Source organism: Phaseolus vulgaris, chromosome 7, assembly GCF_051622355.1.
Source record: "Phaseolus vulgaris cultivar YP4 chromosome 7, ASM5162235v1, whole genome shotgun sequence".
NCBI classification, from domain to species: domain Eukaryota; kingdom Viridiplantae; phylum Streptophyta; class Magnoliopsida; order Fabales; family Fabaceae; genus Phaseolus; species Phaseolus vulgaris.
In genome coordinates, this window is record NC_143504.1 from 51,333,955 (window position 1) to 51,356,832 (window position 22,878).

The 22,878-nt window shown below is 33.8% G+C and overlaps 2 protein-coding genes across 4 annotated transcripts; both read left to right on the forward strand.

Moving 5' to 3' along the window:
• The first annotated feature begins 206 nt into the window (after positions 1–206).
• Positions 207–5,514, forward strand: LOC137830010 (protein SUPPRESSOR OF PPI1 LOCUS 2, chloroplastic). Its single transcript, XM_068637077.2, has 11 exons — positions 207–277; positions 408–465; positions 546–581; positions 796–943; positions 1,658–1,822; positions 1,954–2,024; positions 2,108–2,186; positions 2,299–2,414; positions 2,767–2,914; positions 4,782–4,851; positions 5,182–5,514. Exons 1-11 carry the CDS (start codon positions 244–246, stop codon positions 5,337–5,339), a joined length of 1,083 nt encoding a protein of 360 aa, XP_068493178.1. The 5' UTR covers positions 207–243; the 3' UTR covers positions 5,340–5,514.
• A 1,239-nt stretch (positions 5,515–6,753) lies between these two features.
• LOC137830011 (uncharacterized) lies at positions 6,754–22,421 on the forward strand. 3 transcript variants are annotated; one of them, XM_090305347.1, is made up of 4 exons: positions 6,754–6,898; positions 7,039–7,108; positions 12,177–12,333; positions 12,488–22,421. In XM_090305347.1, exon 4 carries the CDS (start codon positions 17,733–17,735, stop codon positions 18,819–18,821), a length of 1,089 nt encoding a protein of 362 aa, XP_090161473.1. In that variant the 5' UTR covers positions 6,754–6,898; positions 7,039–7,108; positions 12,177–12,333; positions 12,488–17,732; the 3' UTR covers positions 18,822–22,421. The 3 variants fall into 3 exon arrangements, with proteins under 3 accessions (XP_090161473.1, XP_090161475.1, XP_090161474.1); XM_090305349.1 differs by lacking the exons at positions 6,754–6,898; positions 7,039–7,108 and adding an exon at positions 7,117–8,549; XM_090305348.1 differs by lacking the exons at positions 6,754–6,898; positions 7,039–7,108 and adding an exon at positions 8,926–10,718.
• The last annotated feature ends 457 nt before the right edge of the window (positions 22,422–22,878 follow it).

The following is a 22,878-nucleotide window of genomic DNA, read 5'->3' on the forward strand; positions in this document are numbered from 1 at the left end:
GGAATGCCCAAACACCATTTTGAGGAAAAATATCATAGCATTTATTCTCGGAACCTCTCATTAACGAGGTAAAGAAATCCGAGGAAGCATCGAGGTGACAAAACTTGTCATCTATGTCAAACAAAGGATCTCAAAGGTAGAAAGCATGGAACCTTCACCTTTTCCAACTGATATGTATTACGAAATACTGTTTTCATCCTCCCTCTTTCCTCATCAATTCTTGTTGAACGAGGACTCAGAGAAATGGGAGCAAACAAAAGTGTCCATGTTGGAAGATGTTCGATTTTCTTCAAACTTCTTGTTTTCTATTTGTCATTTTCTTTTAGTATCTCATTGCTTAACAGTGCATATAATTAAATATTCACTTACCGAGTAATTGTATTCATCGTGCATTTTGTGCATGGCAGCAAAGCTACACGTTGGAGTTGATTTCACTAGAAGACTATGTACTTCGCACATGCACAGGTTTTTGTCGATTCTATAATTAAACTAAGAATGTTTTGGCTGCGTTATTCTCTGATGCTGTTTTTCATGAACTTCAACAGGCTTTCCAGAGCTCTAGTTTCTATGGTTACTGGCAGGTATAAAGTTTGGTTTGGTTTATTAATTTTTGTACTCGCACTCAAATTGGTAGGTGTAACCAAGAATTTGAATTTATTTAAGAGTATTAAAATGTTTACAACCCCTATTAAATTACAATTAAAAAAAAATTGGTTGAAATAAAGTAATTTTCAAATTAAATTAACCAAATCACAGTTGTATACTCCATTAACAATTTTCTTTGTTTAATTGCAGCCTTCGCTTGAAGCACCCTGGCCTAAATCACTACAGTGATTTGCTAGATATGTCATGGCACAAGGGGCTGCATGATTCAGACCTACTGGTCACGTATAGGTACCATACTAGACCTCCAGATATTGGTCCCCTCTCCCTCATCATTAAGGTTTGTACTTGTTGATTTTTTTTTTTTCATAATTAAACAATCTTTTATATAGACACATGTACTAGATAAAAAGTAAGAAAATGTTTATTTTAATTTATAAAAATGTATATTTTTGTTTTCTCCTATAAAGATTTTATCTCAACAACTTTGCAAGAAATCAAGGAGCTTAAAACTACGTGTTTTATGTAAAATTTGAATTCTAAAAATAATGGTTAGCAATTTTTAAGTTATGTTTTTTTTTTTAATTTTTAGTTAATATCAATCTTTGAAATAGTATAAATCTTTAATAAAAGCATATTATTACTATTCTTATAACAATAAGGAGAATAATCGCATCTATCATGCGAAACATTAGATGAACAAGTATTTTAATTATACTTTCGTTTTCAAAATAAAATTATGAAAAGTAAGAGAAAGGGTGTGAAAAACAATAAGAATTTAGAAGATGCATGAAAGTTTAACAAAGGAAGAAAGGAGAATGAATATTGGTAAAAAAAATACATGGAAGATTCAATTCTTTTTCAATTGCCATTTTCTTGGAATAACTTTTAGAGTTGAATTTACAAATGTATTCGTATAATCACTGTTTTTCCTGTGTACATATTGTATTCGTTAGATGTATATGATCATGTATTTGACATAAAGTACCTGCAAACAATTTCTTCTCACCCTAACACAATGACATACAATGACATTGAAGTTTATCCTTCATAGCATTCAGTTTCACCCGAGGTTGGAATCTATGGAATTCCCATGAATAATTTTCGCCACTCTCAAAGTCAAGGTGTAAGATTGTCCAAGTTGTGGATAGGGTTTGATTATGTTGCGCCTTCTGAAACTGATTCGAGCAAAGGCAAAGCAACCAGCGTATACTTTAAGGTTGGAGGAGTTAGTTAATATTGGTTTTCATTCATTCCTATTTTGTATCATGCGTTCGTTTCTCTAACGTAGAGAATATTCTTGGTCATCTTTGTTGGGTTTGGACAATGAATATACGATGAATTGTGCAGCGTTTTCACTTTTCACACGATGGAGGCCGCTCTATAAGCACAGATCGTGATGGTTTTCAACTGACTCACAGGTTGATGAATTTGTTTCAGTCCTCAGAAAATTTACCTGTTTTGAATAATTTTGACTTACCATGCCTTCTTTAATTCCACGCAGTGGAGGTACATCTGATAACGTCATAGTGGTTAGACAAGAATCTCGATTTGAAGATGAAAATGATAACGGTTTTACTGATGTAAGTAATTACCTTCTTTGAGACTCAGAAATTAGATCTTCCTGGTTCAAACGTGCAACCAATATTTATGTGCAAGTTATTTCTAGTTTATTAACTGCTTGTTTGTATTCAGTTTAGTGTCCAGATGGAACTAGGAACTCCAATTCCACCAACCTTGTTCACCTACTATCGGCTTGAAGTTTCTTCTGCAAGAGGAATCAAACTTGGACCAGCATTGTTCTGCTCACGGTGAGTTCTTTTTCCACTTTCAATATATGCATTCCTTCCTTCTCACTAGCTAAATGACTCGGAGAAGTTTTATTATGTGTTATTAGTCTTGAACATGTATCAACTACAGATTGGTCAGGTCCATGTATTTAAAATTCTACTTTAACTAGAGATAAAGTTAAATTTCAGTATATAACTAGATTAACGTGGACGAGTTAAACATAAATTTATTTCAAAAACTTAGAGTCCAAAACTTTGTGGTGATGAACAGAAACAATAGAGGATGTACACAAAGTGATAAATAAGCTATAAAGTTAAGAGCAAAAAGAAGCAGTTGTATAACCTGCATCAATTTTGCAATATATTCTGACAGGATGAGTGGTGGAACAATTAAGGGATCCTTTGCTCCATATCAAGCATTTGCAATCGGTGGTCCCAGTAGTGTGCGAGGCTATGGTGAAGGTGCAATTGGCGTTGGACAATCGTGTCTGGTAACCACAAGTGAATTGTCAATCCCATTGGTATAATATTCATTACTCTGCTCTGTATTTTTCATTTTTCTTCCGTGCACACACTCTAATGAAAACTTTTTGCTCCAAGTTTTACTTTAAGTGACAACAAGCATGACTTTCATTATGACGCTAGAAAGTCAGATAATCAACAACCATCTTTTTTCTCGGTACTTAGATCCTTTTGGCTATTAGCAATTGTCATATGTTTTTTTGTCAGCAAGAAATTTTATACTAAAGAAACACTTAAGTGCTCTGACCATTGTACACATAAAACTATGGATAAGGAAAATTACATTATATTCCATAACCTACTTTTCTAACCAAAATAGATGTACTGGGATCATCAACAACCAAATAAAATTCTCTCAATACTCATAATAATGTAACCCAGTCTTACCCTACAAAACATCTAAGCATATTTTAATTAAACATCTTAACTCTATTGACCGTCTATAGTCATTTGTGTTCATACTTGATCACCCATAGTTTGAATATGTTGTATTTGATCTCTTTTTTTCCATCATTTATGTCCATACTTGATTACCAAACTAGTTTGAATATGTTGTAATTGATCTTTTTTTTTCCACGGTTTAGATTCCTTTTGTGATAAATTATTGTATAAAACTAACACTATTATATGATACTCCATTGTGTCACCTTACTTCTGCAATTTTCTCCTACTCTCATTGCTGTAGTCCCTATTCGTTTTGCTAAAAGTCTACAGTTTGATCTTGGGCAACTGAGTGTCACTGTGCCACCTTACTTCTACAATTTTTTCCTACTCTGAATGTTGTAGTCCCTATTCATTGTGCTAGAAGCCTGCAGTTTGATCTTGGACGATTGTAGCTGAGTGTCATGTTGGATATGATTTTTGCTTGTTTCTAGGGATATTTCTCTTAATTCTTTCACGTACTACATCAACAGAACTGGCTTCCCTTCTGTGTAGTTGTCTGCAGATTATTAATTCCTCTGCATCCCTACACAATTTTGGTTAAGAGTTCTGTTCTACACTATTTGTCTTTTCAGATTAGATACACATTGACAACAATAGACCTGGGCTGACTGCTATCAAAATTACCGAAGTATCCCAAATTCAAGAAAAATATGGTTTATGCATCATTGCCATTCCAGAATTCATCATTGCCATTCCAGAATGGATAAGTAAATATATGATGATGCAGATATCATAACCAAGAGAAACCTATTCAAACATTTCAACTAGCCTACCTCAGATACATGTTCCCACCATTAGTGTCCTTGCACAGTCCGTGATCTCCCTCTTTGATTTTAACTTCAAAGATCTACATAAATGCCAATCTGAATACAAGAAAAAGCCTGTTTTTGGATATTTATATCTGATCCAAGCTCATACTTTGATCTGAGTCATACAAAATATCTCTTCGGTATCAACCCTGCCATTCCTACATTCCTAAATACAACTTTATTCTTATGATTCCACACATTCCAAATAACACACACACCCTTCAAACTCTATTACCAATCTTATTAAGTTACTTTAGAAAAAATTGTTGGAAGTTATCTTTAGGTTGATTATGTGTCACACATATTCTACACCTTTCTAACTAGCTTACAGCAAAAGAACAGATGGCAGTTTCCTCCTCCTCTACATAGGGCACATAAGGTTACATCTATTCTCCTTCTTCACATATTTACCCTTGTTGTCACCCTCTTTAAAATTACTCTCCGTGCAAAATATTGTGCTGATGTTATGACCTTAATACTTCAAAACAAATTAAAGAAATCAGAATCTTCTCTAGATACTGATTGAACTTGCCATAAATATCCACCGTGACTCATTTATAAGCATTTCTACCAATTATTGTTTTGCTGATCACCTTTTTTACTCTATTTGCAGAGCAAGAAACTAACAGGTGTTATCTTCCTGGACTGTGGGTCTGACCTATGGAGTAGTCATAAAGTTCCGAGTGAGTTTCCTTTAATCATTCAGAAATTTATCTCTGCAAAAAAAATAAATTGGCCACATTAAGCCATGTTAGCATTCTAAGTAGCCTTTTGTTCTGTTTTGATCACTAGTGCCTTTTCATACTAACAAAAAGTTTATCTCCGAAATAACACAAGATTGTATTCCTAACTTTATTGGGTGTTAATTAAGTTAATCTTTTTCTTCTCTGTCACCTGTGCCATTGTGCACTAGGAGCTATATCTATCACTACCACTTGTTTAACACTTGAGACGTGCCAAATTGTATCTTAGTTGTTACGTTTAACATTTTGGTCCAATGATATTAATTGCAGATAATCCAGGAGAGAGACATGGTAAGCCAGGAATTGGGTTTGGGATTGGGGGTGGCATTCGATACAAAACCCCCTTGGCTCAGATACAAGTTGATTATGCCATTAATGCCTTTCAGAAAGGAACTGCATATTTCAGAATTAGCGATCTGGTTCTATAAAAGCTAGCACGGCTAAATGTGGCCAAATTTTTCTAGGCTTCTTCATTCTTTAATTTGAATATAAAAGGTGAATGATACAAAAAGGTTTTAAACCATGTCTCCAGTATCAATAACAAAGAGTAATTACAAAAACAAATAAAAAATAGTTAGAACATATATATATATTTTTTAATTATCTTAGTTTTATTTAAACTTTGTTAATGATTGAAATAATGAAGCACAACTTATTAATTTTTAATAATTATTAATATATTTATTAAAAAGAAAATTAAGTTAATATGCAATGAAATCTTATGTTAGTGTGAAAGGAAAACTGTAGATCAAAGACATGTTCGATTCCTTAACTATTAAATTAAACGCAGAGAAAATTAACGAAATTAAATTTTATTTTTTTTATACTAAAAATAAAATATGTCAATATTTATTGAATTCACTATTTTACACTAAAAAAATACAATCCTGAAATAGATTTATAACTATCAACTAAATTAATCACTTTTATAAATTTTAATAAATTAAAGTCTTATTTACATAATATATTCTTTAGTCTTCAATTTTATTGATTATTTAAACTAACACCATAAACTTTAATAATTTTATACTAGTTCATCTTTTTATAAAATTAATTAGTTAAATCTTCAATATTAACTAAAATGATTAGTTTAATTAATAATAATATTATATATATAAATTTAAAATTAAGCTACTCTTAACTCTAAACCACTTAAAATTACCAATTAGTTGCTGAGTTAAGAGAATGCCTTTACAAGATAAATTAAGTAATAAAAGAAACACCTTTAATTGATTCTTGCAGTAAAAACAATTCAAACACCACTTCTAAGAATTGAAGAGACTAATTTATTACATAGATACTTTTTTACTGCGAAATTGTTTAATACATAAGTGGATTTCAAAATTATTTCAATTTTTTTAATAGGTTCATAAACTAAAAATCATAATAAAATCAATTTTTCTTAATTGGATCTTTGTCGTTAATAAACTGTCACAAATTATTTCGTTTTCAACAAGTTTTGTGCCGTTCAAATAGAAATAATAAGTTATACAAATTTGTTTACTTGTGTTTATTATAAGACTCATTTTATAAGAAATTGCTGATCCATTTTATAATTTTATATTTGTTTTGTTTGTTTTTCATATTAAAAGTAAGAATATTTTTGTTTTATATTAATGAATAATAAAAGGAGAAATTTAAAAACTATTAATAAAAATGTTAATTAGGTATATTGGTAATGCGTGATTATTTTAGAAGTATATTAATTATATTGGTAATGCGTGAAAAAGAGTAGAAGTTAAAGAGTCTATTATTTATATATATATATATATATATATAATTAAAAATTGATAAAAATATTACTACCCTACCTATTATATAGCGTGCGTGGAAACACACGAGTTGTACATTGCCACCTCAATGGTCTTACTAACAGTAGTTACATCACACTGTTACACTCATACTCTACTCGCAAACCTCTCCTTCACTCTTTTCTTCTACCTCTCTTTCTCTGCTTTGCACCAAGTTTTAGTTTGAAGACACAGAGGTTCGCGTACCTTCTCGAATCTTCTTCTTCTTCCTCCTAATCCTCTTCCCTTCATTTTCAGATTTGAATTTTCTTCATGTATTTTCTTATTGTTTTCCTTTAACTAATTATGGTTTTTATTTATTATGTTTTTTCGTTAGGAAACGGATTGGGAGAACTTGCTAAACGGTTTTAGGCGTTTGTGATCTGGTGAGCCATGAATGCTAGAAGGTGAGTGTGGACTAAATTCATGTTCTCTCTCGTTAATATGTTCTGGAAAAAAAAGTGTCGGTCATTACTCTATTCCGTTAGGCGGGGAAAATGTTGTTAGATCCCTGGATACGGCGTCGTAGGAGGCTTTGGATTTTCTATCTCGCGCTGGTTTGAATCGATTGATGAGTGTGATTTATCGGTGAATTGCTGTTTCGTGGCTTTGGTTTTTGTTACATTTTTTATTTATTTTTTCTTTTTATTGCGTGGGAGGAGGATGGTGGACTGGTGAATTGTGGATGAGTTTTAGTGTGTGTTCTTTCATTAATATCAAATTACACTGTTGAATGATTCCTTGCATCTTCCAATTGGAATAAGAATTGTTTTGATCCTGGGATCGGCTATGACTGAATTTTCACTGGCATGTAGATTCCTGTAACAAATATGAGGGGAGATATTTTATAACTTGGCTTGGTTGAATTGTTTTCATTAAATGATTAAACAATGCTTTCCTAGTTTCGCATAAGGGCATATATTTCCTCGAACGAGTTACCAATGCTATGCAGTGTTTTATTCGTTTTAGATGAGCCCCGTTTTGTTTTTATGGCCTATCTAAGTCATTATATTTATTGGAGCCTTCTAGAGGACATTTTTGTTTGAATCGAATTGAATGTGAGAGAAAAGTTAAATTGGGTAACATATCCGTTACCATGAAAATGACTATGCGGTTGATGCTCACAGGGAAACAAGTTTTATGCATGTTTTCTGATATGGGTGAGCTGTCGGTGACGTGTATATGTTTAGTTGAGGCACGTGTTGTATGTTGAGGGTATAAAAGGGAAACTTCCCATTCTCTGTATAGGAATAATATTCTTTCAATAGTGTAAACACTCTTCCCTTCCCTTTTGCTCTGAATCAATAAAAACCTCTTCCCAATCTCTTCTTCTTCAAGATTCCCTAGTACGTTTAGTTCTTCGACTTTCTCCAATTCCTAGAACTACTTCTTCCATAATTGGTATCTGGCAGTTTTTTTCACATATTTTTCATGGCGGAAAACACAAGAACACAAACAGCAATGAATGACATGGAGGATCGTATCACAACACGACTGGAAACGCGTTTGATGGAACTTACGGCGAACATTCAAAAGGCTCTTGATGCATCTTTAACAAACAGCTTTCAAGAACAATTTCGAAAGTCACAAGAAGGCACAGATGGTAATGGTTATTCTTCGGACACAACTCTGAACCAAAATAGGGGCCTTACATCACAGTATTCTTGCGGCACGAGACTCTCCAACATAGATTTTCCAAAATTTTGCTGAAGATAATGTTCATCAATGGATCTACCAGGCTGAGAATTACTTTTCTATCGATAATACACCTAACGATGTTTCAAGATAGCTATAATTCATCTTGAAGGAAAGCCTTGCAATGGATTACGGCATTTGTCAGGACTGCTGGTAATTTTCCAATTCATAATTGGGTTGAATACACTAAATTGTTGATTGACCGATTCGGTAAAGAATGTGATGATCCGTGGCTGACTTAATGAAGTTGCTCCAAACGACCACCGTTCAAAAATACCATGAGGATTTTGATGCTCTTGTTTCTCGAATCCTGCTGGATTGTCCATGAAAAATCCTTTACTACAGATGAAATCAGTAGCTTAGTGCCATCTGCACTACCATGTTTAAAGAATCCAACCCCGTAATATTCAACCAAATTTCTTGGCAACATTAATATCCAAGAAATTGTGTGTACTTCCACTATCTATCAAGACATGAATAGGCCTTTTGTTATGATAACCAGTAATTCGCATAGTGCTGAAATCAGCAACCCCTGTTAAAGCATTTATGGAAGTTTTTGGTTCTTTCATGTCTGCATCTGTGGCATGCATCTCACTATCAGATGATTGGAGTTCCCCATCATCATTCATTTCTAAAACATGTTTCTGGAATTTCTTGTGAGTCAAACTATGAGTTTGAGTAAAAGGTTCATCACAAAAATAACAAAGACCCTTAACTCTTATTTTTGCCATATATGCAGGAATAAGGTTCTTGGCAATCTTGGGTGCTGTCTTGAAATTGTCTGTCTTGAAATTGTCCACCCTGAAAGTGCGAGAGAGACTGGTTTTTCTTCCAATAAGGATTTTGGAGGCAAAAGATTTGTATCTAGTTTATTGAAGGGAGCTGATACCGAGGATGGAGAACTAGCAGTTTCATACATTTTACCCAACGATTCGGTGAAGAATGTGATGATCCCGTGGCTGACTTAATGAAGTTGCTCCAAACGACCACCGTTCAAAAATACCATGAGGATTTTGATGCTCTTGTTTCTTGAATCCAGTTATCAGAAGAGCATACTTTGAGTTGTTTTTTAGGAGGATTAAAGAAGGACATTCAAATGATGGTGAGAATGTTTCAACCGGATTCCGTGGAAAGGGCGTTTACGTTGGGTAAAATGTATGAAACTGCTAGTTCTCCATCCTCGGTATCAGCTCCCTTCAATAAACTAGATACAAATCTTTTGCCTCCAAAATCCTTATTGGAAGAAAAACCAGTCTCTCTCGCACTTTCAGGGTGGACAATTTCAAGACAGCACCCAAGATTGCCAAGAACCTTATTCCTGCATATATGGCAAAAATAAGAGTTAAGGGGTCTTTGTTATTTTTGTGATGAACCTTTTACTCAAACTCATAGTTTGACTCACAAGAAATTCCAGAAACATGTTTTAGAAATGAATGATGATGGGGAACTCCAATCATCTGATAGTGGGATGCATGCCACAGATGCAGACATGAAAGAACCAAAAACTTCCATAAATGCTTTAACAGGGGTTGCTGATTTCAGCACTATGTGAATTACTGGTTATCATAACAAAAGGCCTATTCATGTCTTGATAGATAGTGGAAGTACACACAATTTCTTGGATATTAATGTTGCCAAGAAATTTGGTTGAATATTACGGGGTTGGATTCTTTAAACATGGTAGTGCAGATGGTACTAAGCTACTGATTTCATCTGTAGTAAAGGATTTTTCATGGACAATCCAGTAGGCTACTTTCACCTTAGATATGTTGCTTATACTGTTGGGTTGCTGTGATTTGGTGCATGGCAGGTTACATTGGGTAACATTACTTGGAAATTTTGATAAACTGATAATGGAATTTACAGTGCAAGGTAGGAGACATGTCCTTCGTGGAGCTTCTTCTAATGGCCTTTGTACTGTTAAAAAACAGCAGTTACACAGAATTCTGTCTGAAGGAGTCCATCTTACTATGCTCCAAGTTTGTTCTATAGATACTTCTTTACTTCAATCTATGGCTACACATGCTACTCAACCACCTATTCCGCTAGTAATTTCGCAGCTTTTGGATGAATTTCAAGACTTTTTCAAGAACCCACGCAACTTCCTCCTTCCAAACCTAATCATTATCACAGAATTCGCCTACCTTCTTCAATCTTCTTCTTCCTCTTCCCTTCATTTTCAGATCTGAATCTGAATTTTCTTCATGTATTTTCTTATCGTTTTCCTTTAACTAATTATGCTTTTTCGATAGGAAATGGATTGGGAGAACTTCCCAAACGGTTTTAGGCATTTGTGATCTAGTGAGCCATGAATGCTAGAAGGTCAGTGTGGACTAAATTCATGTTCTATCTCGTTAATATGTTCTGGAAAGAGTGTTTGCCGTTACTCGATTCCGTTAGGCGGGAAAATGTTGTTAGATCCCTGGATACGGCGTGTAGGAGGCTTTGGATTTTCTATCTCACGCTGGTTTGAATCGATTGATGAGTGTGATTTATTGGTGAATTGTTGTTTCATGGCTTTGGTATTTGATACATTTTTTATTTTTTTTTTCTTTTTGTGAATTGGTGTTGCGTGGGAGGAGGATGGGGGACTGGTGAATTGTGGATGAGTTTTAGTGTGGGTTCTTTCATTGATGTCAAATTACACTGTTGAATGATTCCTTGCATCTTCAAATTGGAATAAGAATTGTTTTGATCCTGGGATCGGCGATGACTGAATTATCACTGGCATGTAGATTCCTGTAACAAATATGAGGGGAGATATTTTATAACTTGGCTTGGTTGAATTGTTTTCATTAAATGATTAAACAATGCTTTCCTTGTTTCGCATCTGGGCATATATTTCCTCGAACGAGTTACCAATGCTGTGCAGTATTTTATTCGTTTTAGATGAGCCCCGTTTTGTTTTTTGGCCTATCTAAGTCATTATATGTATTGGAGCCTTTGAGAGGACATTTTTGTTTGAGTTGAATTGAATGTAAGAAAAGTTAGATTGGGAACATATCCCTTACCATGGATACTGAAAAGGACGATGCAGTTGATGCTCACAGGGAAACGAGTTTTATGCATGTTTTCTTATATGGGCGAGCTGTGAGTGACGTGTATATGTTAGTTGAGGGCATAAAAGGGAAACCTCCCATTCTCTGTATAGGAATAATATCCTTTCACTTTTGTAAACATTCTTCCCTTTTGCTCTGAATCAATAAAAATCTCTTCGGAATCTGGTCTTCTTCAAGATTCCCTAGTACGTTTAGTTCTTCGAGTTTCTACAATTACTAGAACTACTTCCTTATCATTTTCATGTGTATTCAAAAGGCTACAATGAAGTTGTGGTGAATAATGGATATGGGTGTGAAACATAATAGAGAATGGCATTCTGCTGTTATATTTGTTTAGCAAATATTGAGTGACCTTTTACTTCCGAGGATAAGGTGAGGTGATAAAAGATTTTTTCCCTCATTATATGTAGAAAATTACTTCTGCTGCACTAGTTCTATCTTTTATTTGATCAGTTGTTAGTGTTATTTTGTCTATGTTTATAATCTTAATTTTTAGAAATGCTTAAGCTTATGATATCTTTCCCCCCATATGAGCAATGCATGCAGAGACTGCCTTTCTTTCAATTTTCCTTATGATTTAATTCAATTTATATATCTAGAATCCTTGATAGTTTATGCGCTTATGGAAACATCAAATAATTGAAAATGATCTTGCTTGTGTATTATCTGACCATCTGGGTCACATCACCGTATTGTATATTATTATTTTTTTCTGTTTCAGAGATGGCCGTAACAACAGAGTTGCACTTTTTGATGGTATTGAGAAGGGTGGCATCAAAGCATCGTCTCTTTACTCAACTTCTTCCCATGAAATTGGTGAACTTGATAATGAACAAGCATTGGATGGATTGCAAGATAGAGTCAATCTGCTGAAAAGAGTAAGCTTACTGTTACTTGCAACATGCCCTAGGTTCCTGGTTATCTCCTTTATACTAACAATTGATGCACCTTATAATCAATTATTCATTTTGTTTCAACTATTGATAAACATCTCAATGTTTATAATCTAATTTTTCTCTAATTTCATGTTAGTGAAAGGTAAATTATATTGCACGAATTGCAATCTTCTGGATTGGAATGGGAACCTTTTCTTTTGGTATATATATAATATAATACATTATAGCTTAGAAGTGTTCCTTTTTTCCTTGCCTCGTCTAATTTTAATTTTTAAGTTGTTGTCTCCCACTCTTTCACCAAATCATTGTTATATTATTCATTACTTCTTATTCTATTATGGTATGGTGTAACGGATGTCATTCCATTTGTGGAGTATTATAATATTTGTTGTAATTAGCAAATTATTAGGATAAAAATTGTTCTTAATATCTCAATAGGAATTAGGAAAAAATATCTTCATAGTCTTCCTATTTATTTCAGCATATTTTTATTTCCTTTTTAAAATGTTTTGGTTATTACAAATAGAGATGATAAAAATATAATTTGTGTGATTAATATCAATAAAATTCTATAGTTTTCAACTTGGTATTCTTGGGAGACTTGTTTCCGCTGCCTCCTTAACCATCATCATCGCCATTGTTGAGGTCAGTGGTGGGCCAGAAAGGTGTGCCCCTCCCGGTGTTGCCATAGATAAGGTTGTTGGAACCTCTTAAGAACCAAGGGGTGGCCATTTGACTATGACTTGGTTTTGTTGCCAAACATGTCTTTTTTTTTTTGTTACGAATCAAAGCAATTAGGACTAAATCTTTATTATCTCTTTGTTTTGTGTTTTCCAATGTCTAGTATGAAAGCTTTTAATGAGGATTTTGATCATTCGTAAAGAATGGTTATCCAGTGGCTAAGTCCTCTGCATCGTATACCCTACTCATGAAAGCTAAGAGTACAATTAATACTATTAGTCCTTTGTCTTAGGGTGTTTGGATTCTTGATTTAGGAGCAACTGATTACATGACTCTTTTTCTTAAGTTCTTCAATTCGTATGTCAAAATGACCAGATAACAACTCATTACACTTGCAAATGGTGATAGTGTACTTATATGCAGATGGGGAAATATAACTTTAGAACCATCTATTGTATTAAGGAATATTAAATGTCCAACAACTGACCAATAGCTTTATCTCTATTAAAAAGCTTACAAAAGATTTGAATTATTTAGGAACTCTTTTCTCTTATTGTGTATTTCGGGACATTGCCATGAGGAAAAGAATTTTAATTGCTAAGGAGCAAAGTGGGTTGTGTCTATTGGAATCCAAGAGAAAAAACAAAACAAAGGTCATAAGCCAATAAGTAAAATTAGAAACATGGGAAATTTCCAAATATGGCTTCATCATTAAAGACTTAGGCATCCCTCTTTCAATATTATGAAATCTATGTTCCCTCATTTGTTCACTACTAAGTCTGTTGAGTCTTTCAAATGTGGTATTTGTCAACTGTAAAAGCATTATTGTGCATCTTATCTCATTGGTAAAAGGAGTATTTTTTTTCATTTGACTTGATTCACTTTGATGTTTGGGGACTTGATTTAGAATCTATTTTTGGAACAAAGTTGCCTGTTACGTTTATTGTTGATTGTACTTGTGTCACATGCACATACATTATGAAAAGTAAATTTGAGATCTTTCAAATTTTTGTTAAAACTTTTTGTCTTGTCCAAAATCAATTTAGAAAAAATATCAAAAGAATTAGGTTGGATAATAATACTAAATATGTGAAGTAAGAATTCTCCAAATTTGCCACATAATGGTGTTGTTCATGAAATAACATATGTTAGCTCTCCACAACAAAACATAGTTGCAGAAAGGAAAACATAGAGGTAACTTGAGTCCTTATGTTCTAGATGTCTCCTAAAACCTATTGGGGAGAATATGTGTTAACTACTACATACATCATCAACAAGTTACTCACTTGTATCTTATTAGTCCTATTGAGTGTCTTTTTGTCTTTGATCCTATACTCCTTTAGTGTCAAGTCTACCTTGTGGAGTATTTGGATGTTCTTTTCTTTTTCACTCTCAATCCTAATCTCAATAAATTAGATCCTAGAGTTCTTAAATGTGTATTTATTGGTTATCCTCATAATAGAAAAGGTACAAATGTTATTATTGTGAGAGTTGTAGTGTCTGTATCACCTTGGATGACACATTTCATGAGACAAAATCCTTTTTTGTCACCCTTGCATTTTAGGGGGAGAAAACAATTAAAGCGAAGGATGTGTCCTTTTTGTCATTACCATATTTATCTTTGCAGGATAGTTAAGATCCAAGTGATGATGCTACCATAAATGGGATCGAACCAACCTATAATGAGTAAGAAGAAGATAAATTCTTTGGCAAAAAAATATCAAAGAAGACAACCTACTTTGACTCTAAAGCAAGAAGAGTTATTTGACTTGGAGGTAAGGATCTTTGAAGGAAGCAGTGAGGAGTGAGAAGGTAAGTGTTACTGATGATTTACCCTTTGCGTTGAGAAAGGGAGAATGACAATCTCTTTAATGGACATCGAAGCTTTATAGTTGCCATGTCATAAAAATTCCCACCTCAGTCTAATGAAAAGTGAACATTGGACTCAAGCTATGAGAGAGGAGATGGATGCATTAGAAAGAAACTCAACATAAAAGACTCTTGACAAATCAAGACACAAAAAGACAATAGGATGTGAACATTGGACTCAAGCTATGGACTCAAGCTATGAGAGAGGAGATGGATGCATTAGAAAGAAACTCAACCTAAAAGATTGTTGACAAATCAAGACACATAAAGACAATAGAGATGGATGCATTAGAAAGAAACTCAACATAAAAGATTGTTGACAAATCAAGACACAAAAAGACAATAGGATGTGAACATTGGACTCAAGCTATGAGAGAGGAGATGGATGCATTAGAAAGAAAATCAACATAAAAGATGGTTGACAAATCAAGACACAGAAAGACAATAGAGATGGATGCATTAGAAAGAAACTCAACATAAAAGATTGTTGACAAATCAAGACACAAAAAGACAATAGGATGTGAACATTGGACTCAAGCTATGAGAGAGGAGATGGATGCATTAGAAAGAAAATCAACATAAAAGAAAATCAAAACGACAATAGGATGAAATGGATATTTATAGTGAAACACAAGGAAAATGGGTAAATAGATAGGAGTAGAAAGCTAGAATGGTTGCAAATGGGCAAAAATATTCTTACAAGGCCACAAAACAACACTCTTGCTTCCCTAAACACATATCCTGATGCTCTTGGTGTCCTTTACTTCTTGGTCTTGGTCTTCTCGTCTTCTTATATTCAACAATGGGGGTTGTTGTACTTGCAATGACACTTCGATTCTCATTGCACATTAATGAGTCAAAATGCTATCAAATCTAATCTTTACCTCTCCCTTGTTACCTATTTATACTATTTTGTGATAGGCTTTTGCCATTAGTGAGACAATCTATTACACACAACCTGTTTTATTAGCCTTTAACAGATTATCAGTGTTCTTATTGAAACCAAACAGTTTTTCAGAAATCAAGAACAATGAAACTCAGAACAGCAAGCTTCAACTTTAAGCAATTTGTTTAAGGTTCAATTAATAGCATTGACAGTTTCTTAAGCAGCCTATCACAGTCAGTCTGTTCAAATGGTTTTTAGTAGATTGTATACGTTCTTATCAGATTAAAACAACTTTTTCAGAAACCAAGAACAGTATGCACAGTGCCCAGAAAGAACCGATTTATTTTCAATTGAACAAATTTATTTCTTTGTTGTTTTATCAATTATGCAGAAACGAAATTGCAGAGAGAGAGAGAGAATGAACACAAGCAATTATACTGGTTCACTCAACCTGAGCTACATCCAGTCTTCACCAACAACAGGTGGAATTCACTAACACACAGTACAATCAAGTACACTTCCCACTGTTCTTGAAACCTACAAGAACTTAGGTACTCTTGCTAAAAAAACCTATTTCAGCACTCACACACACACATCCACTCTCCAAGAACACCTATCAAGAAGAGGATTCAACCAAACTATTACAAGTAATAAGAAGTGAAACGACTACACCTGATTGAGGTAACAAAGATCAGCCTTAAACCAGTAGGCAAGATTGCTAGAACAGTAGCTGCACCTCACACCAAGCTTTTGGAACCAAACCAAGAACAAGCACTTTGTGATTTTCGAAATCTTTGAAGAACAAATGCTAATCCTTGAAAACACTTAACTCTCTGCTGTCAAAACTTGTTTTTGCAAATGTATAAACTGTTTGAATCGTTGTTAAACTCAGAAAACAAGTTTGCATTTTATAGAAAGCCAGCTTATAACAGATTTTTGAAAAACAGTTAAAGCTGTTATAAAATGAACAGATTGAAAATAAAATGAACAGATTTATTTTCAAAAAGCAGTTAGAGAATCTGTTAAGTGAGGAGACTTAGTCAACCATTCTGGTGCAGAGATAAAACTGAAAACGTTTAAGCTTGTCATGGCACCAGAGAGAAAAAGAATCTATTCATTTACAGATGAACAAATTTATTTTTCAAAACGAAAACAGAGAAGGTTTAACTATTTGAAACTCAGTCGTTTTGAAAAGAAGAAGACTTAGTCAAAATACCTGATGCACAAAATCAAATTTTTACAAGACTTTAGCTAAGGCATCAATGAAGAAAATGAATCTGTTTATTTAGAAAAGAACAGATTTATTTTTATGCAGTAAAACGTGTTTTTGTGTAAAACATGTGAAAAACAGTTTTAGAAAACTTATGCTTGTTCTTAACACATGGCCAGTGGTTATGAGGTGAGTTACTCAGCAAAAATCTACTCTTAGAGAACCTCTAAGCACTAACTAAGACATACTTAAAGCAAAGCACAAATACATGGAAAGTACATAAATGTCTTCATCAAACACTACATATAAGTCTTCATCAAACACAATCTTGAAGGGGGCAGCAACCATCTTCAACAGTTATTAGCATAACAAAGAAGAAACAGTCTTAGCCAGGAAGCTCTTTTACAACAGAAGGCTCGTATCAGGTGGTTGAAGCAAGGGGATTTGAACTCGAAATACTTCCATTCGGTTATTAAGTGGAGAAAAGTAAGGAATGACCTCAGAAGGATTAAAGATGAGGGTCAGTGGTTAAAGAGCAGGGCTTAGTGAAGGAAAAAGTTAGAGATTTTTTCAAAGAAAGGTTTAGTGGAGAAACATGTCAATGGGTCAAGCTAGATAATGCAGAGTTCAACAGGATCACAAATGAAGATAATGCTTTGTTGGTAGGAAGGATAACCGAAGAGGAAGCAAAGAGTCTTGTGTGGAGTTGTGATAGTGATAAAAGCTCGGGTCCCAATGATTTTTAATTTTGGCTTTATAAAGTTTCGCTGGGAAGAGATTAAGGGAGACATACTTAGAGTTGTTCATAATTTTGAGGAGGATGGAAGATGGCCAAGGGGGTCAAACACTTCGTTTATTTCTTTGATTCCTAAAGTTGACAATCCACTACATCTGAATGATTTTAGACCTATTTCTTTTGTTGGTCGTCTGTATAAGATTATGGCAAAAATCTTGACTATGAGGTTGAAGAAAGTGCTACACAAGGTCATCGACGGAAGGCAATTTGCATTCCTGGAGGGCAATGGGCTTATGGATGGTGTTTTAGTGGCTAACAAGGTCTTGGAAGAGGTAAAGAGGAGGAAAAGTAGTTGTGTTTTCTTCAAGGTTGATTATGAAAAAGCTTATGATTCAATCATTTGGGATTTTGTGTACTACATGCTGGAAAGGTTAGGTTTCTGTGGGCATGCTTGTCTGATTAAATCAGTGTTATCCACTCTCCCCTTATTCTATATGTCTATGTTTAAAATGTCGGCAATGGTGGTGAAGGATGTAGTGAAGTTGCAAAGAAATTTCTTGTGGGGATGGGGTTCGGGAGGTAGGAAAATTGCTTGGGTCTCGTGGAAAAAGGTGTGTCGACCAAGGGAAGAAAAGGGGTTAGGAATGTTAGACATTCGGCGGTTTAACACAACTCTGTTAGGAAAGTGGATTTGGCGTTTAGGGCATGAAGAGAAGGGCTTGTGGAAAGAAGTGCTAGAATCTAAGTATAGAGGGTGGCAGAGTCTTTGGGATCAAAGAAAAGGTGGATTCGATTCTCTTTGGTGGCGAGACTTACAGGAAGTATGGTCTTTTGAGGGGTGGAAAAACGAGTTTAAGGATAATTGTAAATGGGAAGTTGAGAATGGGAGAGAGATAAGGTTATGGGAGGACAAATGGGTGGACAACATGGCTCTTAAGGACAATTTTCCGACGCTTTTCTCCATTGTTGCTCATAAGGGAGCGTCCCTTGCCCAAGGAAGGGTGAAGTCAGAAAATTCAGAATTTCGTGGAAGATTGAGTAGGGAAGAAATCTGTTTGAATGAAAAAAGGGTCAAGAACAACAAATGATGCAACTTTTGAGAGAGTAGAGGATAAGGGCAGATAAGGAAGACTCTTGGGTATGGAAAGATGACGCGACAACAGTGTACATGGTCAAATCTACATACAATATTCTTAAGGAAGATGCTCAGGTGAACGAAAGGTATTTGTTTCAGGATTTCTAGAGGATAAAGGCACAATCATCGTCTCATCTCACAACATGGAGGGTTTTGGAAGACAAAATAGCGTCTAAGGTGAATTTGGCTAGAAGGGGAGTTTGTGTGACGAATAATATTTGTTGTATGTGTGGGGAGGAAGTGGAAAACACGTCTCATCTTTTTTGTACGTGCACAGTTGCCTGACTTGTGTGGGCTAAGTGCTATGAGTGGATGGGGTTGGCAGCGACGGACCATCAGGAGCCTAAAAAAGCACTTCGCTAGTTTCAAGGTGAGCAGAGTCAAAGATAGTGTTAACCTGATGTGAGGTTGTGTGTGGATAGCAGTGGTAGGAGAATTATGAAAACATAGGAACAAGAGAATTTTTAGAGGTGGAAGGATAGATCATAATGAGATCTTTACTCTGGCTCAATTGAAGACCTGGTCTTGGATAAAGTCCAAAGCACATGGAGTATGTTTCTCTTACTCTGATTGGTGTTTTGAACCACTGGTGTATAAAATCGGTTAAAAAAATTTAGGATGTCTTTTTTGAGTTGTGGGACTATGCTTGGTAGTTACATCTTGTTTGATAGGTTGTTTGCAGTGTATTGAGGTAGGAGGTTGAACTTCTTATGGAGGTCTTTTGTATACGGGTTGAAATATCCCTGAAATACCTCGCATTTATTAATTCATTTTTTGGTGATAAAAAAATATTTATTCGCATAAGGAGAGTTTAACCCAAAAATTCAAGTTATTAAAATTAAAATTTATACTAAAACAAAAGTATGAATTAATTTACTACGTTAAATTTTTTTTAAAAAAAATAAAATTAATTAATTTGAAGAATGCCTCAATCCATCAATCCATATGTTCAGCATACATATATTCCTAGAACTTGTTATTTTCTAGTTGTTCTATTACAAACATAAGCAACCTATTTCTAATGAGAAATATATTTTGAAACCTAACAGAACAATTTACTCTTTCTTTTCATCAAATTCTATATTTCAGAAGAAAAAAAATATTTTTTTAGTTGTAAATTGTCAAGATATCAAAACTCATTTCTAATAACTCTAAGACATAATTACACGTGGATTGGAAACTCTTGTCATTTTCGTTCCTCTGCTATGCGTGCTGGCACGTTCCTGCTCTGTTTATACTCTGTCCATGGTTGTGACACGATCTATAGCTGATTTCTTGTAGCCAACATAGCTCTCCATACAAAAATAATATGCAGATAATAGAGTTTTCACATTCCAATATTTTATAAAGATCTCGACTTCGTTAAAAATATGTGACTAAGAAAAGGTGTTTACTACATTAAAAGTAAGAAATTAATTAGTTTTTCTTATATATGAAACATTTTTTTTGGAACCTCTCTATTGAAAATTCAACACAATAAAATAATAACTAAACAAGATCAATAAGTAATAGATAATATTTTGTCCAACTTGCAAGAATCTGTGAGGAACAATAATAAATAATGACAACAACAAAAACACACGGAAGGAAGACACAAAAATTTTAACGTGAAAAACCTTATTAATGTGAGAAGTAAAAATCACATACACAAGTCGGTCAATCAAGCTCCATTATGATCAAAATTAAGGTTACAAGAGAGTGTCAAATCACAACACAAATTGTGTTCAATAATCAGCCAAATAGCAAGACAATAGAGATGAAACAAAGAACAAGAAACCAAAATTCACAAAACTGCAACTACTGTACGCAGCCTATAGGTCAATAATCCAAACAGTCAAATTGAAGCACCGCGAATTATGAACCTGCTAACAAAATTACATCCCGATCCAACAGTGGACGAAGCATCAAAGGCGACCCGAAAAGTTTTCGTCCTAAAAAAACGCTGAAAACACTGTTGCGCAGTGTGAGACAAATTTCTCATGCTCAAAGAACTTCTAAAAGATATGAATGATCATATTGAAATACCACGAATTAAGAATCTCTTGACAAAATTTCAGCCCAATCCAACTGTAGACGAAACTTTCTCTCTTTCACTCTTTTCTTTTCTCTCTCTATCTGATGACACGACTATCTCTCTGTTCAAGAAAAAATCCTAAAAGTGATTAATATTGGACTGGACCTCCACATAAAAAGTGAACTCAACCCAACACCTGTTAGGACCAACTAGTTGATGGATACTTTGAATTTTCATTTTTTCTTTCTTTTCTTTTTAGGTTGATTTCTTATATAATTTGGTGTTCTCATCGAAATTTTAAGTAGTACAAGAATTACTTATAATTGAATAACAGTTGCACCTGAATACTAGGTATGGTGAAAATATTAGAATTCTCACAGGATGAATTATTTGAACCCTCCTTCCCTCTAATGAATTAATTTTTCGATCGAATACTCTTTCTGAGTTTAACTCCTAACACATTTCTAATCTTAGTTGTTTAAAAGTAATCTTCAAAAAAGACCGTTGATTGGTATTTCAATCGAGATACTGGAAGCTAACATTAGTGCTTTGTCTCGTTCTTGAATCGATTGGAATTGAAATGGAATAATTTAATAAACAATTAATCTAATTTAAAAAATTCACGACTAGACGAAAAATGATAATCAAAAGAAACCCAAAAAGAAAAACTAATCAGATTTTGATTTAGGAATAAAAATAAGGCTCCTTCTTCCTGCACCCCTACTTTTTTTTTCCTGCACCCCCACAATTTTCTAAATCCCAAAACTGATCTTGACCTTTTATTTGAAAAAAGGCACTGTGGTTACCAAAAATTGGGATTTGGGAGTGTGCTACGGATTCATCAATTTGGAACTAAATCATTTTTTTTTGGATGAGGGGGGTATTCCAGAAGCAAATTTTGCATAAATTATTGATTTCTGGATTGCTGAATCCAGAAGCCTAATTCTGTTACGGATTGGTGGATCTGGAATGTTTTTTTTTTAATTATGGATTTCTGAATCTGGAATGCATATTTCTGTTACGGATTGGTGGATCCGGAATGATTTTTTTGAATGTGAACTGCATATTTTGAATTACGAATTGGTGGATCCAAAATTTTACCGAAAATGTCAATCTGAAATTTTTCTGGATTTCCAGAATGCAAAAAAATAAATACAGTTCAAGTGCATTTTAGGATTTTTAAAAAATAATAGGGAGAGTTTAGTTTTTGCATAACATTGTGGGGAGCAGGAAGATTCTAGGGGTGAAGGAAGAAACTGCCTAAAAATAAATGTTTCAAAAAAACTTAAGCACTGATACAAAACGGATTATGCTGATTGGTTCGTATTCTCTGTAAAAAAACATGGGACAGATTGGACTTTCAACCCCACCAACTTCTATACGTAAATCCCACATAATCTCTAACTCAGTTTGAAAAACAACTTCATCCTATGATTCTGAGTTTGCGTTTTTTTTTTCTTTTTAACGTGTTTTTGTTATGGTATATATAGAAACAATATGATTCTGAGTTTAAGTTTTTTTTTTCTTTTTAAAATCTCTTTGTTAGGGTATATAATTGTTTGTGAGTGAAATATAATTAAATATTTTTATTCATTATTTTATTAATATTATAATTAGAAATATGAATCTGAATTTCATTTTATGAAATATTTTAATATATTTTTTATAATATTGTATTGTAATAAATAACAAATAAATATTTTTTCATTTTTCTTTTAATAGTTATATTAACACTAATTTAAAGAAAATGTACATTTGAAATATATTAATAATAATAAAAAAATAATATTTTGATTTTTATTATTCTATTAGTTTCTATCTGAATTTCCCAACATAAAAAAAAAAATCTTCCCATTCTTCTCTAAACATGCACATAAAAACATGTGTGAGCTTCATCATATCTTATCATTTTCCACTCTAATATATATCTCATTGTTTTCTACTGTTAAAGCAGTAATCCAAAAGGAAACTTAGCCATATGTTCCCTTCCTTAAGG

Coding starts and splice junctions, on each gene's coding strand:
- LOC137830010 (XM_068637077.2), top strand. CDS start 244: ATGGGAGCAAACAAAAGTGTCCATGTTGGAAGAT. Junction 466..545: donor TGTACTTCGCACATGCACAG/GTTTTTGTCGAT, acceptor GAACTTCAACAG/GCTTTCCAGAGCTCTAGTTT. Junction 2,415..2,766: donor CCAGCATTGTTCTGCTCACG/GTGAGTTCTTTT, acceptor ATATTCTGACAG/GATGAGTGGTGGAACAATTA.
- LOC137830011 (XM_090305347.1), top strand. CDS start 17,733: ATGATTTTTAATTTTGGCTTTATAAAGTTTCGCTGGGAAGAGATTAAG.